The 25,602-nt window shown below is 34.6% G+C and overlaps 1 protein-coding gene across 1 annotated transcript in view; it reads left to right on the top strand.

The window, feature by feature from the left end:
* Positions 1 to 25,602, top strand: part of LOC149773624 (ras-related protein R-Ras2-like) — a 64,784-nt gene that overhangs the window by 25,078 nt on the left and 14,104 nt on the right. The window contains exons 3-5 of the mRNA XM_089946342.1: positions 6,963 to 7,065; positions 14,599 to 14,707; positions 18,823 to 18,941. Of these exons, the coding sequence (XP_089802468.1) occupies positions 6,963 to 7,065; positions 14,599 to 14,707; positions 18,823 to 18,941 (331 nt within the window). The remainder of the gene's footprint in view (positions 1 to 6,962; positions 7,066 to 14,598; positions 14,708 to 18,822; positions 18,942 to 25,602) is intronic.

Genomic DNA, 25,602 nt, shown 5'->3' with positions numbered 1-25,602 from the left:
GTTTTTCCATGGTTCTTCTTCCGCCAGTTATACTAGCCGTCATGTTTATATCTTGTGCTGAAAAATGGCATTAAACCCTACAACAACAACAACAACAACAATAATCAGTCAAATGTTGGATACATGCACACAAAAAAAATGCATACATATTGCACAACTTTTGGTAATATGTAATTTTAGCCACCTTGGGAGATACAGCAGGCACTGTTAAGAATATTTGCTTGTTCCAAGTGAATAGCAGATACAAGTGGGTCAAAATTCAGTATTTTGATAAATGACTTAGTCATGATTGAAAATGTGTGTTTTTTCCCTTGAGATGAAATATATCCATTATTCAACTGTAATAAGCAAATTATCTTTTTCTTTTATGGTCTAAGACTTGGCTGCCTAATGTATATAACATATAAGTAGCAGATGTGTTACAGTAATGTCATCTGTTTGTAGTTTATGTTCTGCTCTGTAAGTGTGCAAAAACATTTTCCACTTCAGCCATATCCATTATTTAACTGTAACAAGCACATTATCTTTTTCTTTTGATATTTCCATAATAACAGTGTACAAGTTTCAAAGGTAGCAATGATTATTAATAAGAAACCAACCACCCATTGTTTATCAATATGTATTTTTTTAAATTTTAACACACAATTAAATGCAAAACAAGTATAGCCAAAGTTAAATTTTTACATGTAGGTTTTGTTTAATGTTGTAATATTTGGTTATATTAGTTCTCTTTGATAGATTTCTTGATAATCAGAATTAATCATTACAAAACTGGGATAGTTCGTTCTGCAAAAATGTTTGCTTGCACCTTTGACCTTGGAGTGATAGAAAATTTATATTAATGTTTCAGTTAAAAGTTTCTTCATTTGCTTATATTCCTAGACACTCCCCCAAGGGATATTCTTTATACTTGTGAATATATATGTAGCAAAGACAATTATGTTACATGCTCACTCAGCCTTGTGAATCGGGGTCAAGATAATACACTTAACAGCAATGCTTTGATCATTGGCTCAGCAAGGTAACAATGCCCTTTCATATTTGCTCAGTGAATATTAAAAGGTCCTAATGCAGTGTATGCATCATATATGTATATACAGGGTTCTCAAGAACCAAAAACTGCATAAAAGTCATGTTTGGACACATGAAACTTTCAACCATGGAGCCCTCTGTATGCAGGCTTTACTCTATCATGAGAATTCTGTTTATTTCATTCCTTTCTACAAAGTGAGTATCAGTCATGTAATGTGTGAGCTGTCAAAATAAAGTTCAGGTGATTGTAATTGGATTAGATGAAACCACATGGATTACATTTTAGCAGACAGGAGATTGTGACACCTGTTAATCCACTGTTGGTGCCTAATGATGATTTTGACAAAAAGATTGATTACAACTTATCTGCTTAAATGGCACCTCTCTTTGGTTTTAATCCATCATATTAAAAATTCTTACATGCTGTTTGGAACACTTGCATGATATCATATAGCATATTCAGGAAAATAGTGCCATGATTTTGAGATTTTTTAAATATCAGAGGTGTGTGTGGGTGTACGTGATTTGGATTTTAACATAGCTTTTTAAAAAAATCAGTCATGTCGCTACAATGTCTGCATTGTGTCAGTTTATGGTGATGTCTAGCACTGGGGCATCAAGCTGTGGACACATACTGTAGCATGAAGTCCCACCCAGTCACATTATCCTGACACCAGGCTGACCAGTCCTAACACTAGTCTCTTAATGCTGAGCACCAAGCGAGGTAGCTGCTATTACCATTGTCATGCAGTCTGATCTATCCTTTTGTGTAGCTTTACAGTTTCTCTGACATACTGAAGGTTACTGATTTTACATGTGATGAGATAAATGACATTCTCTGTTTTGCATGTTTTGTTTGGACCATGTATGGTTAGTTTTTCTCTGGTCACTGTGCTAGAAAATGTCCTGGTCTCTCATATGTTGACAGGTTTGCACCTTTTATCACCACAAGGGCCATATTGACTAAGGTGGTCTTGATTAGTGATTGACGTTAGCTTCACCCTGACTGGGATGTCCTTGAGGTTTTTTTGGTTTCCGGTAGGCTACTACAGGTTTGTTTTAGGGAGGATTAATTTTTGTGCATCCGACAATTCCATGATGGGCCACTGTTTCCCAATGAGTTTACCTACTTTGTGGTTGTCTGGATGGTAGGTCAGAATAAATGGTATCCTATCAGCCTTTTCCTTCTTTCCATATTTTAGTAGGTCATTGCAGTTTGTTTGTTTGTCCCTTTGGGTTGCCTCCGTAATCAGGTCTTTGTCTTAGCCATGGTATATTAAATGTTTAGATAGCTCTTAAGACCTTTTCAGGAATGTTTCGTTGGAGCAAATTCTGTGTATCCTCAGTGCTGCGCTATATGGGACTTTCCTAATGCAGTGTTTTGGATGACAGCTACTTGGGCGGAGATACTGGTGTTTGTCGGTTGGTTTCGAGTAGATGTCTGTGTGGAGTTTGTTTTCTACCAGTCTGGTTGTTGGTATCGTAGTGATCATCGCAAAATCACTTTACCTCTTGCACAAATGGTGGCATTTATATGGGCTTTCCACTAAAATATTTCTTTATGGTATGAAATTCATTCTGAATGAAAATGGTGCAAGAGCTGTTTAACAATATGTCTGTACTTTTGTGATGGACTTTGAAAACAATACCTATGTTGACACTGCAGTTGAGTTAAGGGTCATTGCTTGCATTTTTGTACTTCCTTAGCTTATGAATACAATGGCTTGTACATATACAAGTGAATTTTGACCAGACTTTGTGTTTAGATGTATTTAGTTGCATTCCAATAAACAAGTTAAAATAGTCTTCACTCCAACATTGCTATTAACCTAAGAAAATCATAATCAGGGCTGGTCTAGAACTCAACCCTAGTAAATAACTTATTTATAGCTATTTGATAAGACATACACCAGGTACACACAAAGACTTTATCCTCAGTCAACTACACAAATTAAATATACATAACACCTCCCCTCATAATGAAAAAGAAAGATGTAAACAATAAAGCTTTCTTTTACATATTAGTTAAATATACATATGATTTTATAATAATTAGAATCACATAAGAAAATATACATAAAACGTTATAGTACTTATGTACATGGGAAAGTGCCTCATATTCTCCAATTAGATTATCTTTTCCCTTATTGTGCCTAATGTTAGTGTTGTATTCCAGCAACATCAAACTCCATCTTAACAATCCCAGATTTCTGCTACAGAAACTTTCAAGATGGAAACTGCAGCTTCTGTTCAGAATACTATTGAACAGGCCAATGTTTCAGCTTCTATCAATCTTCAGGATGTGTACTTCCACATCCAGATATTTCCTCTGCTCAGAATATATTAAAGGTTCTTAATTGGACAGGAAGTATTTCAGTTCTGAGCCGTGCCATTCAATCTAGCCTCAGTGCCACAAGCCTACTTCAGAGTCATGAGAGTAATTACCTCACACTTGAGGTACTTGGTGAATCGTCTAAGCCTTTTATTACAACTGACTACTACACAACAACAGCAGATAATCACTTCATGATTTGCTCTTGGTCCACAGTGACACAGCTAGGATAGATTCCAATGCTAGAGAAATCTTATCTCACTCCTTTGCAGGATTTTGTGTACATAGGGATGAATTTCCTTACCTCTCAGAGCTGGGTTCTTGTTCCCCTAGAATGTGTACACAAAATATTGGATCATGTAACAATGTTTAGACAGGACTTCATTGTCAGCTTGTCTATACCTCTCTCCTCTGGGAACCTTAAATTTCATGGCAGACCAGGTATCTCTAGTGAGACTTCATATATGTCCTCTTCAAATTCTCCTGTTAGCAGTTCAGAAACCCTGCAAGTATGTACTGTCATATTTCTTTTGGGTCGACTTTTCAGTACCACCTCAGGTCAGGTTACTGGTAAACAAGTTTCAGAGGGGATTTCCTCTTCATGCCTGTGATCCTCACCTCTGCTTGTACACTGAGAAATTAGATTCAAGTTGGATGGCTCATTTAGAGCCAGAACGAATGCTTCTCCACAGCCATTGGTTACAGGAAGACAGTCTCAATTATATCAACAATTTAGAAATGAAAACAATGTTCTTCTCCCTAAAAGGATGCAGCTTGTCAAAGGGCTTTGCATCTTGGTCTTCTCAAACAACACATTATTGGTTGCATACTTCAGATGACAAGGAGGTACTCATGCTCCTTCTCCCTGCATGGAAGTCTGGAACCTTCATTGGGCAGAGTCAGAAGGGATTGCATAAAGTGTTCATCATTTTCCCGACAGACAGCATATCTTTCCAACAGTCTTTCCAGAACAGGCAAGATAGACCTAACAGAAAGGTCTCTCAAACGACTGCAGTCTCAGTTCATTCTATGGGATACACCTTCAGTGGACTTGTTTACAATAAAATTGCAAGCTCCCATTTTATTTTCTCAGTTCAAGACCAAGCAGCCTGTGCAGTAGATGATGACATAGGTGAGACTGGATTGATGAATGTGTTCGAATAAATCTCTGTTACAGGAAGTTAGTATATATAGCATGGAAAAAGTATTTCCATTGCAGAAATGTAAATCTTAATAATGGTGACAGGTAAGTACTATGCAATTAAAATTTGTTTGATTCCTCACCAGGGGTCCCAGAGTGGTCTAAAGCGCTCTCCATTACGAATCACTGCCATCTCACCTCTGTCTTCGTCGGTTCGAGTCTCGAATTCAGCCAATGTGGGTATGTGAGAAAGCTTGCCAGTAGCTTCTCGTGGGTTGGTGGTTCTTTCCGGAGTTTTCCCGGGTTCTTCCTCCACCATTAATACTGGCCGCCATGTATAGCCTATCATGTGCTGAAAAACGGAGTTAAACCCCTCAACAACAAACAGCAACAACAAATTCCTCACCAAAAAAGTACATATTTTCCATCACATAATCTTACAAGATACATATGTAATTCAAGTACTGATTGTTTCCAAGGGCATTGCACTGGTGTCATATTATTATCAAGCAGACATTGCAATAACATTTGTGCTGGTTGTGCCCATATCAACAGTTTCTTAAGGATTTGGTTACAGTTTAGTTATTCACTTATATTTCCTAAACTCTCTGATGGATTTTTATTGTTCTTGGAATAATCATTATGAAGCTAAAACAATTCATTCTGCAACATCCTCACTTGCTCTTGATACCTTTTGTCAAAGTCATAATCATGGAAATTTTGTGTTGAGGATTTGTTCTCATTTTTTCATTGACTCATTGACTTTTTTTATTTGAAAAAACCTGTGATAGAGTCTCATGCTACTTTGTATGGATTATTATAAAGTTGAGACAGTTAATTCTACAACATACTTCCTAATCCCTGTGACCTTGGCATCATAGAAATTGTCCAGTAAGCTAGGATTTGGTTGAATTGTTTTGATTAGCTTATATTTCCTATATTCCTGATGGGATTTTCTTCACAATTGGGGTAAATAATAATGAAGTTTGGACAATTCATTATGTGATGTGCAATGCTTGTCCCTTTAACCGTGGGATCTTGGTCACAGACAAAATAATTGTGTTAAGGTTTTGGTTGAAGTTTTTCCTTTGCTTCTGATTCTTAAATCCCTTGATGGATTTTCATCATACTTCAAACAAAACATGAAGCTAAGATAATTCATTCTGTTACATGTTTGCTTTGCCTTTTGACCAAGGGGTCAAGGTCACATTTTACAGCAAGTTTTTCATCATGAGTTTGATATGCAGGCCCTATCCTACTTTTTTTCTATTGCAGCATAGTTGGGCAAGCTCAATCAACAGAATACTACTGGTGTGGATTTTAATTTTTATTATGGGATCAGTAAGACACAATTATTTTTCCAATGCTGTACAGATGGGTCATGATTGATAATGTCTGTGACTGGTTTGCTGGTTTGCAGCAAAGTTGTATGTTCCATCATTTTTCACAGTTGCACATAACTTCCCTACACTTAATGTCAACAATATTATCGCCAATTCTTAACCACAAAAAGTGGTTGGCAAAATTCATATACTGTTGAACTTTTTCATCAGAAATTTCCATTTGTGTGATATGGTTTGAAGTCAGTGTTTCAAGTTCAGCAATGTAATCAGAATTGTGAAATGATATTTCGACACCAGCTTTGATAGTGCTGTGGTAAGACACTTGCTCTTGCACCTCTACAGTCCTGGTTCAGTGCCCTGCAGATGCATACCAATGCTTCTTGAACCCATCCAACCTGACGTACTGTGGATTGTTTTAGTTTTATAGTTGCTAAAATAAAGTGGGAAACAGTAGGAACCCTATCCCAATCAATACCCCCGTCTACCCCAACCCCAGTCATAAAAATTATTTAACTGCTGAAAACATGTAAATTTCCCCCCAAAACACAAACATTTGTACACATGAAAATAAATTGAAAGTAGGGTTTTTTTTCACCTTAAAGGTCACATGTCATCTTGTACAGTGGCTCCCAAAAGTTGTTGATTTACATGTAGAATAAGTCTCCATTGATAAGCCATGATTAATGAGAGCCACAGTGGCACAATATTTAGTGTGCCAGACTCATGACCAAAAGGGCACAGGTCCAAATTCTACCATTGCACCAGACTGGGATAGCTACCCTGGTGTGTCCTTGAGCAAGACACATTGGTCCAATTGCCTCAGCACTAAATAACCTAACTGTGTTGCCATAAAGCATCAAACCAACCCCAAACCATGTTTAATGATAAACCCTCACACAGCTGTAACATATTTGATTTCTCATAATGATCCATGCCACTCAACCCACTTTTTCACCAATTTACAAAGCTGGGTCTCTTTCCTTTTTTTTGGTGGTAAACTGATTCTAGACATATGATCAACATGATTAAACATGATTAGATTCATTCCAGCTTTGTTGCCATAAAAGAAAAGCATGAATATGTTGTGTTAATATTGTCTTTTTCCTTGTTTCAGTTCTGGACACTGCTGGTCAGGAAGAATTCAGTGCCATGAGAGAACAGTATATGAGGTCAGGCATGGGATTTTTGCTTGTGTATTCAGTCACAGATAGATCAAGGCAAGTTTGCCCAAGGGCAAGTAATTATATGTCCATTATCAAGACCTCATTATTGAAAGTATTGCATGGGATTCAGATAAGCAAGTATGTTACAGAGAATAGTATGTATAGAATTACTAAGGTCTTTCAAGTGATGCAAGTATAGAAGTACTAAGGTCTTTTAAGTGATGCAAGTATAGAAGTACTAAGGTATTTTAAGTGATGCAAGTACAGTGGAACCCTGCTATAACACGATAATTGGGGTCCACAAAATTGGATCACGTTAATATCGGGGTCACATTAATGCTGGGTTTTGCAGTATTTTACTTTTTGGAGAGAACAACTCATTGGCACATATACATGTATTCATGTCTGCGGTATATGATGAATAGGGTATCGACACCGTTTACTATCGCGCCGTCGTGGCATTCATTTCATCTATAATGCATGTAATTCCACTGAAAAATTGCACACAGATTTACAATATTCAACATTTTTTCCCCTAATCATTGTATTTGAATTCAACGTCTAATATATAGCATAAACATAGTATCAACACCGTTTACTTGCCGTCTGATATCGTACCGTCGGGGCATGAAATTAATCCATAAAATATGTAATTCCATTGCAAAAATTGCATACATATTTAAACTATTCAATAATTTTGTCACACATCATTTTGTGTCTGAATTCAATGGAAAAAATTAACAGCAAAATTAGGTTAAGAAAGACGAAGCACGTGTACAGTTCATTATGTTACAGGACATATGAACGGTGTCTGTACAAATTTCATACTGCTAAAATTTTCTCATTAGCATTTCCGTGTACATTTATCCATTGCAAATTTCCAATAATTAACGCTTGTACGCCTATTCGTTTGAACAACTACAACAGAATAATTACATATCAACACATGCTTTCAGCATACATGTAACTTTTACTTTAGATTTTGTGAATATCAAAATAAACGTGTGATAACTACTATACTAATCTTGGTGCAAAGTGCAGAGAATGATTTGCATTTGTGAACTTGCTTTAATATGATGGTAAAATATTTTTATAAACAATAGGATATTAACAACAAGTTCATAAACAAACACCATACCCATGTAAAACCTGAGAACTAAGTGCAGTAGGCCTGCATTGGTCAAGAGTCACTTTTTAAAGAAAAATGTAAAGCTGAATGCATGTACAATTTCATACCCTTTCAATTTCCAGCTAATAAAGCGGGCATTATTTACTAGTCAACTGATTGCATCTAAAAACACCGCCAAGCCCAGCAAACATGTTGGCGGCTTTCGTTTTTTTATGTTTGTTAAATTGTGTGAATCTTATCAACCACCACATTGTCTGCTGATTGGTTGTGTATGCAGTTAAAGAAGAAACACATGTTGGCTATTGTTTGAGCAATGATTGTATACAGAATTAATTGAAGACAATCACAAAGACGATTTACTGGCTTTACTTATGGACCAGTAATAAGTAACATTTCCGATACTGTTTATTTTGGCATAAGACTTCAAGAACCTGGTGAAATTGTTACATTTCAGAAGCCAAGCCACGATCATATTATATTCCACAAAATGATAATAAACGTTTTACACACTATTTCTCTTACTTTAAAAAAAGTATTTTTCCGGGTAGGAGAAAAATACATGTACATGTATTTAAAATTTCAGGAACCACACCACAATCGTATTTTATCTCGTATTGTATTCAATTTCATACACGATCTCTTCCCCAAAATGATAATCAATTTTTTTTGCGCAAAGTGCAGAGAACGAATTGCTTTTGTGAACTTGCTTTTCCATAACGGTAAAACATGTTTTATAAAAAAAGTAGGAAATTAATAACGAGTTCATAAGCCAACCCCATGCACATGTAAAGCCCAAGAATTAAGTGTAGTAGGCCTGTAAACGTCACGAGTTACTTTTATATATATTTTTTAAAGCTGAACGCATGTACAATTTCATACCCTTTCAATTTCCAGCTAATAAATCAGACATTATTTACTGGTCAACTGATTGCGTCTAATAACACCACCAAACCCAGTAGACATGCTGGCGGCTTTTTTTACTGGATCAGTAATAAGTAACATTTCCGATAATGTTTATTTTTGGCATAACACTTTAAGAACCTGGTGATATTGTTAAATTTCAGAAGCTACGCCACGATCGTATTATATTAAAATTTATATGCAAACGCTTCCCCCAAAATGATAATAAACATTTTACACCCTATTTCAGGAACCATGCTACAATCATATTAAATTGGAATCCATACGTGATCTCCTCTCCATGATGATACCAATTTATTTATTCACTATTTCATGTACTTTTGAAAAAGAAAAAAATTTAATTTGCGAATATACGAAATTTCGGGAGCCACGCCACAACCGCATTATATGCGAGTTCGCGTTAAATCGGGGATTGTTATAGCAGGGTTTCACTGTATAGAAGTACTAAGGTCTTTTAAGTGATGCAAGTTTAGAAGTACTATGGTCTTTTAAGTGATGCAAGTATAGAAGTACTAAGGTTTTTTAGGTGAAGCAAGTATAGAAGTACTAAGGTCTTTTAAGTGATGCAAGTTTAGAAGTACTAAGGTTTTTTAGGTGAAGCAAGTATAGAAGTACTAAGGTCCTTTAGGTGATGCAAGTATAGAAGTACTAAGGTCTTTTAGGTGATGCAAGTATAGAAGTACTAAGGTCTTTTAAGTGATGCAAATATAGAAGTGCCAAATATTTTTTAAGTGATGCAAGTATGGAAGTACTAAGGTCTTTTAGGTGATGCAAGTTTAGAATTACTAAGGTCTATTAAGTGATGCAAGTATAGAAGTACTAAGGTCTTTTAAGTGATATAAGTATAGAAGTACTAAGGTCTTTTAGGTGATGCAAGTATAGAAGTACTAAGGTCTTTTAAGTGATGCAAGTATAGAAGTACTAAGGTCTTTTAGGTGATGCAAGTATAGAAGTACTAAGGTCTTTTAAGTGATGCAAATATAGAAGTACTAAGGTCTTTTAAGTGATGCAAGTATAGAAGTAATACGGTCTTTCAAGTCATGCAAGTATAGAAGGGCCAAAGATTTTTCAAGTGATGCATGAACTTGCAAACTGTCATTTGAATGGGCAAACCAATAAATTGTTGAGAAATTATTAGTAATCAACACACTCCAGTTTATTCTTCAAATATGTTACCCAATCATAATACCTTGGGACTATCAGTTGCTTTACAAGGGAAGTTCTTTTTGATATATATATATATATATATATATATATATATATATATATATATATATATATATATATATATATATACATACATACATACATACATACATACATACATATATATATATATATATATATATATATATATATATATATATATATATATATATATATATATATATATATATATATATATATATATATGTATATATATATGTATATATATATATATATATATATATATATATATATATATATATATATATATATATATATATATATATATATATATATATATATGTTGCTGTTATTTGTTATTGTGTTTATTTGATTTTATAACAAACCAATCAGGCACAGCAGAAAACAACAAGAGTTTTTCTTTTTAAAAGTAGTTTCTAGCATATGGACATTAACTGAACCAACCAGACTGAGATAACAAAAGTAATGTTTTCAAATCTGGTAGAGTACCCTGACACATGGGTGAGAAAAGTTGCTTGTCATACATATTGAAAGTTTATACTGTGTTCACTAAAGGGCCTATTGTGAAGAAGATAAATGTTTATTTACTTCATCTAACATAAACACTAAATAAAATACCCATTGAAATGTTACATTCATTTGTTCTTATAATTTACACCTTACAATCCTTTCTGATTTTGCTATTGTACATTAATTTGTTTGTTTGTTAATTCATTCATTAATTCATTCATTCATTCATTCATTCATTTGTTCTTACCTCTACTCTTTCACTTACTGACTTAAGTGTATCTTGTTTTGTCTGTTTCTCCATCCATTTCTATGTGCATTTCTTTTGAATTATAAGACAGATTGAAAAAATCAAAAACTGCATTAATTAGATTGTTAATTGCAGTGTATATGATAATTATTTTGAAAAGAAATCATCATAGATTTTAAGTCAGGGGGTATTAATTAAATTGATCAAGCCATAGTGGAAAAATTGCTGAAGATTATTTATTATTTTTTTTCAAAGAAAAAATATATCCTCAGTGAATTAGAGGATCTCAGACTGTTTTTGAAGTAATTTTGTATATTCTCTAACCAATTTAGATGTATATTCTGGCCAACCATGTCCTTTCATTAATCTTAAAACAGTTACACCTGGTAACTGTTTTTCTTCAGATTTTTATTTTTGCCTGCTTAGAATCATTTTCTACAACTAGAGATAAATAATTTCTCACAAAAATGCTACATTTTTGCAGAGTCAGTTAAACATGCTTTGATGGCCAGTTTGACAAATTCATTCTAGCTGATTTGTTTTACTTTTAGGGATTGTTATGAAAGTCGTTGTTGCTAAATTATTTTGGTGCAATACATGGTCGCTTGTTTGATAAAAGTTTTTCTCCACGATCTGCTGCCACAGAACTTGACTACTAGCTTAGATTTGGAATAAGACTGTCGATTGCAGGGTCAAAAGCTCCGCTGTGACTAAAAGAAGAAAATTATTTCCTTCCAGTTGTAGTGTTTCTGCATCACCCTGTTCTGGACCAAACATTTCACTTTCATGTCTGTAGTGCTTTAAAACATGCTGATTTTGTAGTTTACATTTTTTTAAAACTCTGTTTTAAATTTTTCTGTTTTATTTTGGTAAGGCTGACAGAATGTATTGTCATTATACAGAGCAACTCAAACGGGTTATGATTTATTATTGAATTTATGAAAGGAGTTAAATAATTTCCAGTTTTGCAAGCCTTGGAAGCAATTGCTGGAAATTATTCATTGAGTTTAATATTAAATCATTACCCATTTGAGATTCAGTTTATCGTATAGTTTTTATTTAGAGTGGAAAGAAAGAGAAAAAGGAACACACAATTTTCAGTGTTTCATTCTGGCTTAGATGCTGCACCTTTCAGTTCTTGAGTGTGAAAAAAAAGTCTCAGACATGTTCTTGTGAAAAAATAATCCCAGACAAAGTTGAAACAGCATTAAACATTTTGATAGCAAATAACATCTAGAAGTGTCATTTTTAATAAATAACCAAAAAAGAGTAACTGCCCTTCTAATCCACAGAATATCTGACATGAACAGAATAATTTTTCAAAATGGGACCGCTGCAGGTCCTGGGTGATGTTCTATTGGTTAGGTGAGCTAGTAATTGAGATGCTATATACATGTATTTGTATGTGGCTGTTTAGAATTTTTCCACCAAAAAGTGTGTTGATTCCACCATGGACATTCACCACATATACAGTATTGGATTTGGCAGAGTTGTTGAATATTTCTTTGATGGGAGTATTACTGAATGCAGAAACTTTGCTTGATATAAAAGTGTTGCTGCAAATTGAGGAGATTTGCTAGTGGTGATTTGCATTCGTTTGGTTGTAGTTGTTTGCTGATTGGTTGTTTCTGTGATCCGATAATTGCATTATTTCATTTAGAAGAATGCTGTGGTTAGATATCATTCTGTCAGTTGGGAAACTTGCATTTGTTGACATTTTTTTCAAAGGAGAGGTGAGTATTTTTTTACTCCTATTAGTTGACATTTAAACCATGCTTTTCATGGGCCAGGGGGCAAGTAACAGGTTTGGACACACCCACCCCAGCCCTCTTTCCATTGCCTGATACTGTTAATTTCTTTTTTTATTGAGCCTCTATGTGGTTAATTCGCCATATTTGGACAGACGTAACCTTTTATCCCAATCAATTGGAAAGGTGTCACCAAATTCTTGATAGTAATACTTAACTAAAAAAGGTTCTACAAAACAAGGCAAAGAAAAGTCCCCTTGTCACACCAAATCAGAATTTAGAATGTTGTGTAAAAATTTCATGGGTTTATTTGGACTAGTCAGATTCACATACAGTTTTAACACATTGACATATAAAAAATGTCACATACTGTATTATGTATGTTTAATTTGTATTGTGTGTTTAATTTTTTTTTCATGATTATAAATTGTATGGGCCTTGTGACATTTATTTTGTAAGCAACATATTATATAGTAAATATTTGTCTATCATTGTAGGTTATGTATTATGAAATTATTAATTGCCAACATGTTTATTTCTGTTTTGATTCTAATCTTAGAAGGTCCCAGAAATGAATTTTGTTTACAGTTTAGAGTACTGTTCCATGAAGATAACAGTATTTTCAGATAATGGAACTTGTGAAATAGGTCAGGGGGAGAGGTGTATACAATTGTTTAGATCAGAAATTACTCATTCCTAGCTTAAAATCCAAAAGTGGAATCAGTCTTATCGTTGTGTTCAGGTTTTATTTAAAAGGATTTTGTTTATTTCAGTTATTCACCGGAATTACAAAGTGATAAATATTTTTGAGCTAAATCACTATTTTTTCTGATGATTGTGAATTCATTCAAGGTCTTTTTGGATTATATCATTGTGATACATCAAGATTGTTGGCTCATAAGCACACTCAAGGCTGTTGGCAAAGCAGCACATTTGGAACACCACTGGATTTCATTTGGAACTCTATATATTTGGACTTGTCATAAAACATTTCGAATTTAATTCACAATACTGTAAGTTCTTTTAAATTTTAATTGGGGAATAAATTATTTGTTGAATATTACAAAACTTGTTGGTTTCCACTCATTTCTGTTACTTAGTTTAAGACCTTAGAGTTTTAACAGTATGCAGAGTGTACCAACTGTGTGATAAACATGTACATGAAACATTTTTCAAAAATAATACAGATGCCCTAATGTACATCCATTTCCTTTTGAAACACTGAACTACACACTTCCCACACTATTTTAACATTTGATATGAGTTGCATTTGAAATGATGAACCATTTGACCTCTTCACTGGGTACAGCAAATAACTTCCAACTATTGCATTTTTTTAAAATCCACGTTTACCTTGGTGGTAAGATAAGAGTTTATCCAATCAAATTGGTTATCTGTCAGATTTTGCTATATAGCATGCACAATTTCAGATATTTTAATATGGAACTTTTCATTCAATTTTTTAAGTTTTGCTGTATAAGCAAGTTTATTCTGCGAATCACCCTGATTTTATTTTTCAGGGAGATAAATGGAAATTTTAAATAAATGGCTGTGTTGGTTAGTGTTGGAATAATTTTTCTGAGATCCTAAGGTCAACTCTGCATTTTATCATAATCATTTCCTAAATACAGTAGTATTATTATAGTTGTGACACTAATTAATCATTTTGAAACTGCATTTGGAAAATGTTTATTCTTTTCTCTGAAGTTTGTATATATTCACTGATGAACTAAAACTAAAATGTCGGTTATTCCCAAACTTTGATTTCACCACTGCATGTGCTATCGTATACAGAATTCATACTGTCTCTCAGATTTATTATCTAATTATTTTTTTCCATTCAGTTTTGATGAAATCTACAAATTTCACAAGCAGATATTGAGAGTGAAAGATAGAGATGAATTTCCTATGATTCTTGTTGGGAACAAAGCAGACCTAGAACATCAAAGAGAGGTAAGGAGGTAGCTATTAACTTTAGTGTTGTACCAGCAGTTACATTTAACTAAATGTTTAAACACCTCACTGTCAATGAAGTTGGGAGAGGATAGAGCACTTTGCCCATTTATTTGCATTTGTATTCTCCTTCATTCGCTTTTTATGTCTTTAGTATATTAGGTTATATTTTAACAGCACTCTAGGAAATTGTCACAAGTATGTGTATTTAAATGCATGTTAGGGATGGGAACTCAGCCATACAAAATCTTGGTTCCCTGTGACCAAAAAGATGTTATGCTTCAATAACTTTAAAAGTGTTGGCAGTTCATTTGATAAATCCTCAGTATTTTGGATCTACACATATCCTGTTATCACCACTTGTGAAATTTTTTATGTGGATGAATCTAAACATAATTCACTAAACTTTACCAAATTGAGGTCACTGTGACTTACTTTTAGCTTTAACTTTTTCATTTTCAGCCTTCTCTTTGCTACATATTTCATCTGCAGACAGATGCTTCTCAACATAAGTAACTCAGCCATACTAAACTAGGTCACTGTCACCTAATTTTCACACTTAATCAGATTTTGTTCTTAAACTGTTGTTTGTTACACCCTCATTATCTTAAAACCAGTGCCATCTACCCTTCAGGCTCCATGGTAGCTGAGTGGTCTACGGTGCTTTCCTTTACTGATTACTGTCATCTCACTACTGTCTTAGTGGGTTTGAATCTTGCACTCTGCTAAGGTGGGTATATGAGAATGCCATTAGCTTCCTGTGGGTTGGTGGTTCTTCCTCCACTAGATAAATTGACCACTGTGTTGTCTTTCATGTACTGAAGAAAGACATTTAATCCACAACAGTCATCTACACTTAGGAAAGACCGCTTCGGTGGCATTGTGGTTAGAGGTTGTGGGTTCAATCCCAGGTCGAGTCATACCAAAGACTTACAGAAATGGTACTTACAGCTGTCTCACTTGGCGCTCAGCATTAAGAGGTTAGTGTTAGGACCAGTCAGCCTGGTGTCAAGATAATGTGACTGGGTGGGACATATGCTACATGTCTGCGGCATGATGACAGTGCTAGACAATACTATAAGCTGTCACACTGCAGACATTGTGGCAATATTGTTAAAGCTACATAAAAATCCAAATATCACACACACACACTTAGGAAAACTTAAATGTGGAAGCATTGCAGGGTGAGTAACGTTATATAACTTTTACCTAATTTTCAGTATTAAGTGACTTGTGTTTTTCTAGCTATTTATTCATAATACCCTCAATATCTTGAACCCTATTTCACCTACATTCATGAAAATTGGTAGATGTGTGTGTATCATGGTGAGTAACTCAACCATATATAAACTGGATCACTGTTGCTTAATATGTATGCTTGAGATACATTTGTGTTTTTAGCCGTTTGTTTGTTAAATCTTCTATAGCACAAACTTGGTTATTTCTTCCAACCCAGCCTGCTTCAGTGTGTCCTTTCCACAACATGACAAAGCCAATAATGTGTTAAAAATGTAGTTAAAATCATCAAAACCACAACAGTCAATCTATTAATCTAATTGTGATATGATGTCATGTATCACATATAACTGTCCTTGTCAAATCTCATGGTCATAACAGTATTGTTTTGTTTGTATTTTTAAACCATATTTGTGTCTGTTTTATAGTAAACAGGAGTCATTAACTTGTTTCTTCTTTGTGGTATACAGGAGTCATTAATTTGTAAATTATTTTTTAGTATACAGGAGTTATTAATGTGTGTGTGTATGTGTGCATGTGCATGCATGTTTGCGTGCATGCATTTGGATTTTTAGCATAGCTTTAGTTTCATTCATATTGTTATGATGTCTGCAGTGTGACAGTTTATGGGGCCCCGAGTGGCCGAGTGGTCTAAAGTGCTCTTCGTTACGGATCACTGCCATCTCACCTCTGTCTGCGGCGGTTCGAGTCTAAGATTCAGCCAATGTGGGTATGTGAGAAAGCTTGCCAGTAGCTTCTCGTGGGTCGGTGGTTCTTTCCAGGGTTTTCTCTGGTTCTTCCTCCACCATTAATACTGGCCGCCATGTATAGCCTATCATGTGCTGCAAAATGGCGTTAAACCCCACAACAACAACAAGTGACAGATTATAGTTATGTCTAGCACTGGGGCATCATGCTGCGGACATATAGCATCGTGTCCCACCTGGTCACATTATCCTGACACCAGGCCAACCAGTTCTAACACTAACCTCTTAATGCTGAACACCAAGCGAGGTAGCTGCTATTGCCATTTTTAAAGTCTTTGTCATGACTTAGCCAGGGTTCGAACCCGCAACCTCCCACATCCGAGGTGGGTGTTTTAACCACATGGCCATTGAAACGGTCCATTAACTTGTAAAATATATTTAAAAATCAAAATTTCTTACATAACATTCATATCTTTTGGTATCATAGCATCACTCAAGTTGTACATTACTGGGCACAGCATAGTCTTACAAGTTACTGGATACTGTAAATAAATTTCAGAATTGGTGGGGTTGGGGTGATGCTTTAAAATCAAAACACTTAGTTGAATTGTGCATTGTGACTCTTAGCTATAATCAGATTGTCACATATAATATTATTACCAAATTGCTGGTGAATCTTTCATTTCATATGTTGATTTTAATTCCCATGCCACTTCTATTTAGTGGGCAAATGGTGTCACCTATATTCGTCTGTCCCCTTACATGCCATCAAACCCCATGCAAAACAAATTTTGTTTCTGCTCAGTAATTTTTTAATGGATGAAAATCAAATGTGTTATGCGGCTTTATATCTAGAATAGAATCCAAGTGCAGACAACATAGTCTCATCTGCCATCACATAATGTACAAGCAGGTCATGGTCTCTATTCCTTGTTCTACTGATTACTCCTGACAAATCTTCTAGTACATTATGATTTAGGTCTGTTTAGTTTACACTTGGACTTACAAGAGAGTATTGGCAAAAGGTAATGTTCAGTGAAGGATTTCTTGGTAACATATAGTGTATATCTTTTTCTCCCTCCACAAAGGTGGAAGGGGCAAATAATGTTACCCTTGTCATCTGTCCATCAAGTACAACTGCAAACAACACAGATCAAGATCTAACATTGCATAATGCTCTGGCAGAGAAGGGTCTATGCTTGTTCTATTGATTACTTCTTTCAAACATTGCATAATGCTCTGGCAGAGAAGGGTATATGCCTGTTCTACTGATTACCTCTTTCAAACATTGCATAATGCTCAGGCAGAGAAGGGTCTATGCTTGTTCTACTTTTTACCCCTTTCAAACATTACATAATGCTCTGGCAGAGAAGGGAATATGCTTGTTCTACTGATTACCTCTTTCAAACATTGCATAATGCTCTGGCAGAGAAGGGTCTATGATTGTTCTATTGATTACCCCTGTCAAACATTACATAATGCTCGGGTAGAGAAGGGTCTATACTTGTTCTGTTGATTACTTTTTTCAAACATTGCATAATGCTATGGCAGAGAAGGATCTATGCTTGTTTGACTGATAACCCCTTTCAAATATAATATAATGCTCTGGCAGAGAAGGGAATATGCTTGTTCTACTGATTACTCCTTTCAGACATTGCATAATGCTCTAGTAGAGAAGGGTCAATGCTTGTTTGACTGATAACCCCTTTCAAACATAATATAATGCTCTGGCAGAGATGGGTATATGCTTGTTCTAATGTTCTACTGATTACCCCTTTCAAATATTAAATAATGCTCTGGCAGAGAAGGGTCTTTGGTTGTTCTACTGATTACCCCTTTCAAACATTGCATAACACTCTGGCAGAGAAGGGTCTTTGGTTGTTTTATTGATGACTCCTTTCAAACATTGTTTAATGCTCTGGCAGAGAAGAGACTAAGCTTGTTCCATTGATTACTCCTTTCAAACTGCAGAGATCCAGATCTGTTAGTGCATTATGCAATGAGAGATTTGGGTCTGTTCAATTTTGCAGTTGAGCTTGACTTTTAAGCATGTATATATGGTTGGTTATGGGGGGTGGGGTGATTTCTGTTCCATGAACACATTTCTGTGTGAACTTAATTATTAATTTCTTCACATTTGTGTAATTTCTGATGCATTCATTATTATCACAGATAACACTTGAAGAAGGCAGGGAAATGGCAAGACTACTCAAGCTCACATACATTGAGGCCAGTGCAAAATTAAGAATGAATGTTGACCAGGCTTTTTATGAACTAGTCCGAATAGTCAGGTAAGATGTCTCACTGTATGCTCATCTTTTCAGCTGTGTCATTTCTCTGTACAAGTACATTGTGCAGACATTTGTCAAATAAAGCTCATTGCGTAAAACTTTATCACTTGACTGCGGGGTCAAGAAATGCTACTTGAGAATCTTGTAATTCACATTTGTGCAAATTCATGAGACAGGCATATTAGGCCTAATAATCTCTCCCCAAAATAAGGGTCATATAGTATTATAATGGGAATTATGCAGTAGGTGATTTTATTTCAGAAAATGCCATTGTGTCATCAGAATCAGCTGTAAATATTTCAGAATAAGTAGTTAATTGAACTAATTTTAAATGCTGAATTAAGTTGCATGACCAAGCAAAGCATATTAACAACAAGAAATATCATCTTTCGTAGTTTATGATTCAAATAAAAAATTTTTTGACCTCCCAACTTTGAAACTGTTTGTAATATCATCATCGGTACTTTTTGTGAAAAGTTCTTTTCACACTTCATACCCACTGTCACAGGCTTCATTGAATCTATTGTTTGCTCCTGAGAACCAATAATTTGTTAGGCTTAGAAAGGAAGGTAACCCACTGTAGCATATAAATACCTGGTATATTGGATTGGTTCCCAAAGATTTAAACAAAATCTTTCCTTTAAACATGGAACCGATCCAAATGGTGTTTCTATGGAGTCGTAACTTGTTTGCAATGATCTTGATACAGGTGTGTGGACATCTTGTATAATAATAATGTAAATATTAAAGCTTAACACTGCGAAATTAAGAGGGACAGGACAACAATGTACATTAATTGTTTTTGCATCATATGTTGTTTTTTTCTTTCATTTTTTAAATTCAGGCAAACAACAGCTTCTGAGATAATTATCCAGGAGTCCACTGATTTGATTCACATAAACATTTACTTGAACCTTTTCAGAGATATACTTTTTTTATAGTTATACCTCTCATTACATATGTAACACTGGTAGTTTTAGCAAAGCACACATATCAAATGACAATACTTCCTCATACTCATTTTGGCATGTATTCAACCAGATGACCCTTGTAGGAGTAATTGTGTATTTAAGTCACTTATTTTAATGTACCATTCATGAGTCTACTTTAAGTTAGCATTCCTAAAACTTCCTTATATTTATGGTAATTTTAATTTTAGATTTTGTTTAAATAGCTAAAGAATAAAACTAGTGTGAAATCATGATCGATGGTATTACAATAAAATTGTTTAACGGAAAGGAAAAATATTGGATATACTAAGTAGCTTATGACTTAATTGTCAATGAAAATATGCAGAATCTCAAGACTGGAAAGTACTTATTTTGAAACTGCAAAACATTTTTGTCCTTGTCATATTGCTCTAGTGCAAATAATCGGGGACAGAAATACATAAAATTACAGTATGTTTTGTTTTCAATTTATGGTAATTCTTGCCATTATCTACAAATTAAGTAAAGTAAATAGGTTGTTGTTTTGGGGTTATTGTCATTTTTTTAGGACACAATAGCTAGGCCGTATATGGTAACCAGGATAACAGGTGGAGGAAGAACCTGGAAGAAACACTAATTTATGGTAAGCTACTGGCAAGCTTTCTCACATGCCCACATTGGCAAATTAAATACTTCTCGTGGGTTGGTGGTTCTTTCCAGGGGTTTTCGGGTTCTTCCTCCACCATTAATACTGGCTGCCATCTATGGCCTATCATGTGCTGAAATATGGCATTAAACCCTACAACAACAACAGCAGCAAATTAAATAAGGTAAATACTTTTTATATCAAGATTATCTTAAAGGATGATTGAATATTTACTGTTTAAGTGCTTGTTTGTCATATGCTAGAAGATCCTAATATTAATAATTTGATACAATATGTTAAAATGTATCATTTTCACCTCAAGACTGCATGTGATGCCTTTTTGGTCATAAATGAAATTGGTCCCAATCTTACCTCAAGTATAGTGGCTATCTTCTTCATCTATGTTATGTTTGGATCTGTCTCATTATTGCCATCGGAAAGTCTTGGTGTTGCTCTTTATCCCAGATGAACGGTTGTATCATTATGCGATTTTTCACCAAAAGACTTGTTTTTTAAAAACACCTTGTTAGTAACTCATATATAATCACTTTTTGAAACTCCTTGACTGCCAGAGTTGTTTAATTGGAAAGCATATTGAAACAATTGGTGTTAAAACACATTATTTGAAGAAAGGATGGTGTAAGATGAATGAGTTATTAATGTGGATATTTCTTTCATTTTGAATCCAAAGTGAACATTTCAAAACCAGAATATCAGCTAAACATGTGATATAAGGTAAGAAATGAATAGTTTTAATAGTATTTCATCCTAGAGACATGATAGATAGTTAAAGGTTTAGATAAAGTCAGGTTGACTGTTATGTTCATTGATCATCAGTCAGATGAAATTGTTGCATACTCACTTTTGTATATTCAGCTTAAGTTATTCACATACCAGCTTTTTACTCACCATTCCTTGGCAGAATTTCAATATAGCGATCAGTCAGGCATCTGTGTTTCCCTCCATGCATCCATCCATCTGCACATACATTCATATGTCTGTCCACACCCTAGATCAGGCTTGGTGCTAATTATTAGCCTACTAGTCATAGACCGAAAGAGCATGTAGAATGGCCTGGTTGTATTTCATCCATCCATCTGCACATACATTCATATGTCTGTCCACACTCTAGAATTGTCTCGGTGCTAATTTTTAGCCTACTAGTCATAGACTGAAAGAGGATGTGGAATGGCCTTGTTGTATGTCATCCATCATTCAGCATCCTTCCTTTCATTAGCACAAACATTTGTTATCAGTACTTCCCCTAAAGAATTTGGAGGATAGCCATGACATATTCATCCCAAAACCTTGCTGATCAATCATTAAATATCATTGCCACAGCAGCCATCTTGTAAATTTTGTTATAGCTGCTCCTTCTGAATGGATGGTCATATCAACATTGGGTTTCATGGTCATATCAACATTGGGTTTTCATTAAAAAACTTTATATGATTTCTGCTTGATCCTAAATGACTGTGCTGATCTGATATACCAGCCATCTTCAGAATCTTCTCGTGCTACTTGTCCTGGACAGAAAGTCACATTGAAATAGAGCTTTCACCAGAAGGTTTCTTATGATGTCTAATTGGTCCTATATGAAAATGGTTATACTTGGACATCCAGTATAGCAACCACACAAGAGGCATGTAAATTACTCCTCTTGAATGCATATTCATAACATCATGGGGTTTCACTTAAAATGCGTTTGACAATATCTATTTCGTCATAAATGAAAATGGTGCTGACAAATGATGCTAATCTGACATTCATTATAGCCACCAAAAGCTGCCATCTTGAAAATCTTTTTATCGATACTCCTTCTAAAAGGAAAGCTATAACAACATGGTTTTTTTTAATCAGAAGACTTCTTATTATGTCTTGTTTTTCCTAACTGAAAATGGTGCTGATCTAACATCCAATACGGCCAGCATAGCGGCCATCTTGAAAATTATGTTATTGCTAGTCTTCCAAAACAGAAAGTCATGTCAGCATGGGGTTTTCACAAGACAACTCCTTACAGTCTAGTTGATCTAAATAAAACTTGTGCTAATCTGATATTCAATATGTCCACCACAGCAGTCATCTTATACATTTTATAGCTACTTATCCTAGATGAAAAATCATGTCAGTATTGGTTGTTCACCAGAAAACTTCTTGTGATATCTGTATGGTACTAAGTGAAAATGCTGCTGATCTGACATCGGGTATATCATCCTTGGGTGGCATCCACAGTTTCATATTTTGCATAGGGTTAGAATTTTAAAGAAAAAGAATATACAGGGTTTCCTCACTGGTTATACTGGGCCTTGTATATCTTACATATTGTTCAAAGAACCTTTAATTCCCTTTTATTTTTGTATATGATTGGTGGGTGAAATATCGATTATAGAGTATACAGCTTGGCCTTACTTCAGATGTGCACTTTTCTAAAAAAAACTCCTCACTCTACTTGGTCACTTTCACTACCTGGACTTTAGAGGTAAATTGTATTAAAAAAAAGACTATAACTTTTTTTACATTTGTTATATTTTTTCAGGCAGATGAGTGTCAGTCCCTTCAAGGGACTCTTGTTTCTGATTTAGCTGAGTGTCAAATATTTATATTTCTAGCTAAACAAATGGTGGACATGACGAAGGGTCATTTATTTATGTATTATGCACATCTATGGTAGTTGTAATTTGTTCAGATTGATATCTGCCACCATATAATGTACTGTTAATTCTAAGTCTCCAGTGTCCATTGTACTTGTTATTTCATCTGAATGGCATAGATTATGCTGTGCGATGTTGTGTCTTTGTATCTTATGCACAGAGAAATACAGTGTTAAAGATTCATGACAATATCAGGCCTTTAGAGTTTTAGTATCAAACATTAAGTAATTGAATGCTAAATTGATGGAGATGGAGACTGAAAACATGTAATGGGTAGAGAACACTTTTATAATGCACTTCAAGGAGCAGCCACAAATACAACCTGTGTTATAAGTGAGGAGCCTTATAGTGGGACTTATTCTAATTAAATTATGTCATGTTAGTGCACAAAGCTGCAAATTTAGAGTCCTGAATAGTATAATATTAAATCACAGTTGGTTTATTTTAGCCAAGAAATAAAATATGGTAAATGAAGTAGCAGTGATATAATAAAAATTAACCAGTTGAATGGGATTCATTGCCTCACCTGTGTTATAAGAGTGTCAGCATTATACTAAGTGGCTTTATTGTGAGGGACCACTGAATTCCTACCAACTCTTAAATAAATGGCAGCATTTTGTAAGGGACTACATTATAGTATGTGCTATTCCTATGTTTTAAGTCACTTTATAGTGAGGGATCAATATATAATATATATTATACTCATGTTATAATAAAAACAGCATTATACTGAGTTTCATTATAGTGAGAAATCACTGTATACTGTTTATCAGACCCATCTTACAATAGGGGTAGAATTTTACTAGTGACTTTATAGTGAGGGATCAGTGTGTAATGTGCATCACACCTGTGTTCTACAAGTGGCACCATTTTATACTGAAAGGGTAGAATTTTACTGCATACAATGTATATTATACGCACCTGGGGTAGAATTTTACTATGTGACTCTTTAGTGAGACATTAGTGTATAATGTGTATAATACCCATCTTACAATAGGGGTAACATTTTACTGAGAGACTTTATTTTGAGACATCAGTGTATAATGTGTATAATACCCACCTTACAATAGGGGTAGCATTTTACTGAGAGACTTTGTTTTGAGACATCAATGTATAATGTATATAATACCCACCTTACAATAGGGGTAGCATTTTCCTGAGAGACTATATTTTGAGACATCAGTGTATACTGTTTGTCATACCCATCTTACAATAGGGGTAGAATTTTACTGAGTGACTTTATAGCATGACATTAGTGTATAATGTGTATAATACCCACCTTACAATAGGGGTAGCATTTTACTGAGTGACTTTGTAGTGAGACATCAGTATATAATGTGTATAATACCCACCTTACAATAGGGGTAGCATTTTACTGAGTGGCTTTATTGTGAGACATCAGTATATAATGTGTATAATACCCACCTTACAATAGGGGTAGCATTTTACTGAGTGACTTTATTGTGAGACATCAGTATATAATGTGTATAATACCCACCTTACAATAGGGGTAGCATTTTACTGAGAGACTTTGTTTTGAGACATCAATGTATAATGTATATAATACCCACCTTACAATAGGGGTAGCATTTTCCTGAGAGACTTTATTTTGAGACATCAGTGTATACTGTTTGTCACACCCATCTTACAATAGGGGTAGAATTTTACTGAGTGACTTTATAGCATGACATTAGTGTATAATGTGTATAATACCCACCTTACAATAGGGGTAGCATTTTACTGAGTGACTTTGTAGTGAGACATCAGTATATAATGTGTATAATACCCACCTTACAATGGGGTAGCATTTTACTGAGTGACTTTATTGTGAGACATCAGTATATAATGTGTATAATACCCACCTTACAATAGGGGTAGCATTTTACTGAGTGACTTTATTGTGAGACATCAGTATATAATGTGTATAATACCCACCTTACAATAGGGGTAGCATTTTACTGAGTGACTTTTTTGTGAGACATCAGTATATAATGTGTATAATACCCACCTTACAATAGGGGTAGCATTTTACTGAGTGACTTTATTTTGAGACATCAGTATATAATGTGTATAATACCCACCTTACAATAGGGGTAGCATTTTACTGAGTGACTTTATTGTGAGACATCAGTGTATAATGTGTATTATACCCACCTTACAATAGGGGTAGCATTTTACTGAGTGACTTTATTTTAAGACATCAGTGTATAATGTGTATAATACCCACCTTACAATAGGGGTAGCATTTTACTGAGAACTTTATAGCGAGATATCAATGTATAATGTTTATCATACCCATCTTACAATAGGAGTAGCATTTTACTGAGTGACTTTATTGTGAGACATCAGTATATAATGTGTATAATACCCACCTTACAATAGGGGTAGCATTTTACTGAGTGACTTTATTGTGAGACATCAGTATATAATGTGTA

The sequence above is a fragment of the Sinohyriopsis cumingii genome, unplaced genomic scaffold, assembly GCF_028554795.1.
Source record: "Sinohyriopsis cumingii isolate HCF-2022 unplaced genomic scaffold, ASM2855479v2 utg000624l, whole genome shotgun sequence".
NCBI lineage: Eukaryota > Metazoa > Mollusca > Bivalvia > Unionida > Unionidae > Sinohyriopsis > Sinohyriopsis cumingii.
Note: the sequence above shows the minus strand (reverse complement) of the source record. Positions and strands in the feature narration are given on the sequence as shown.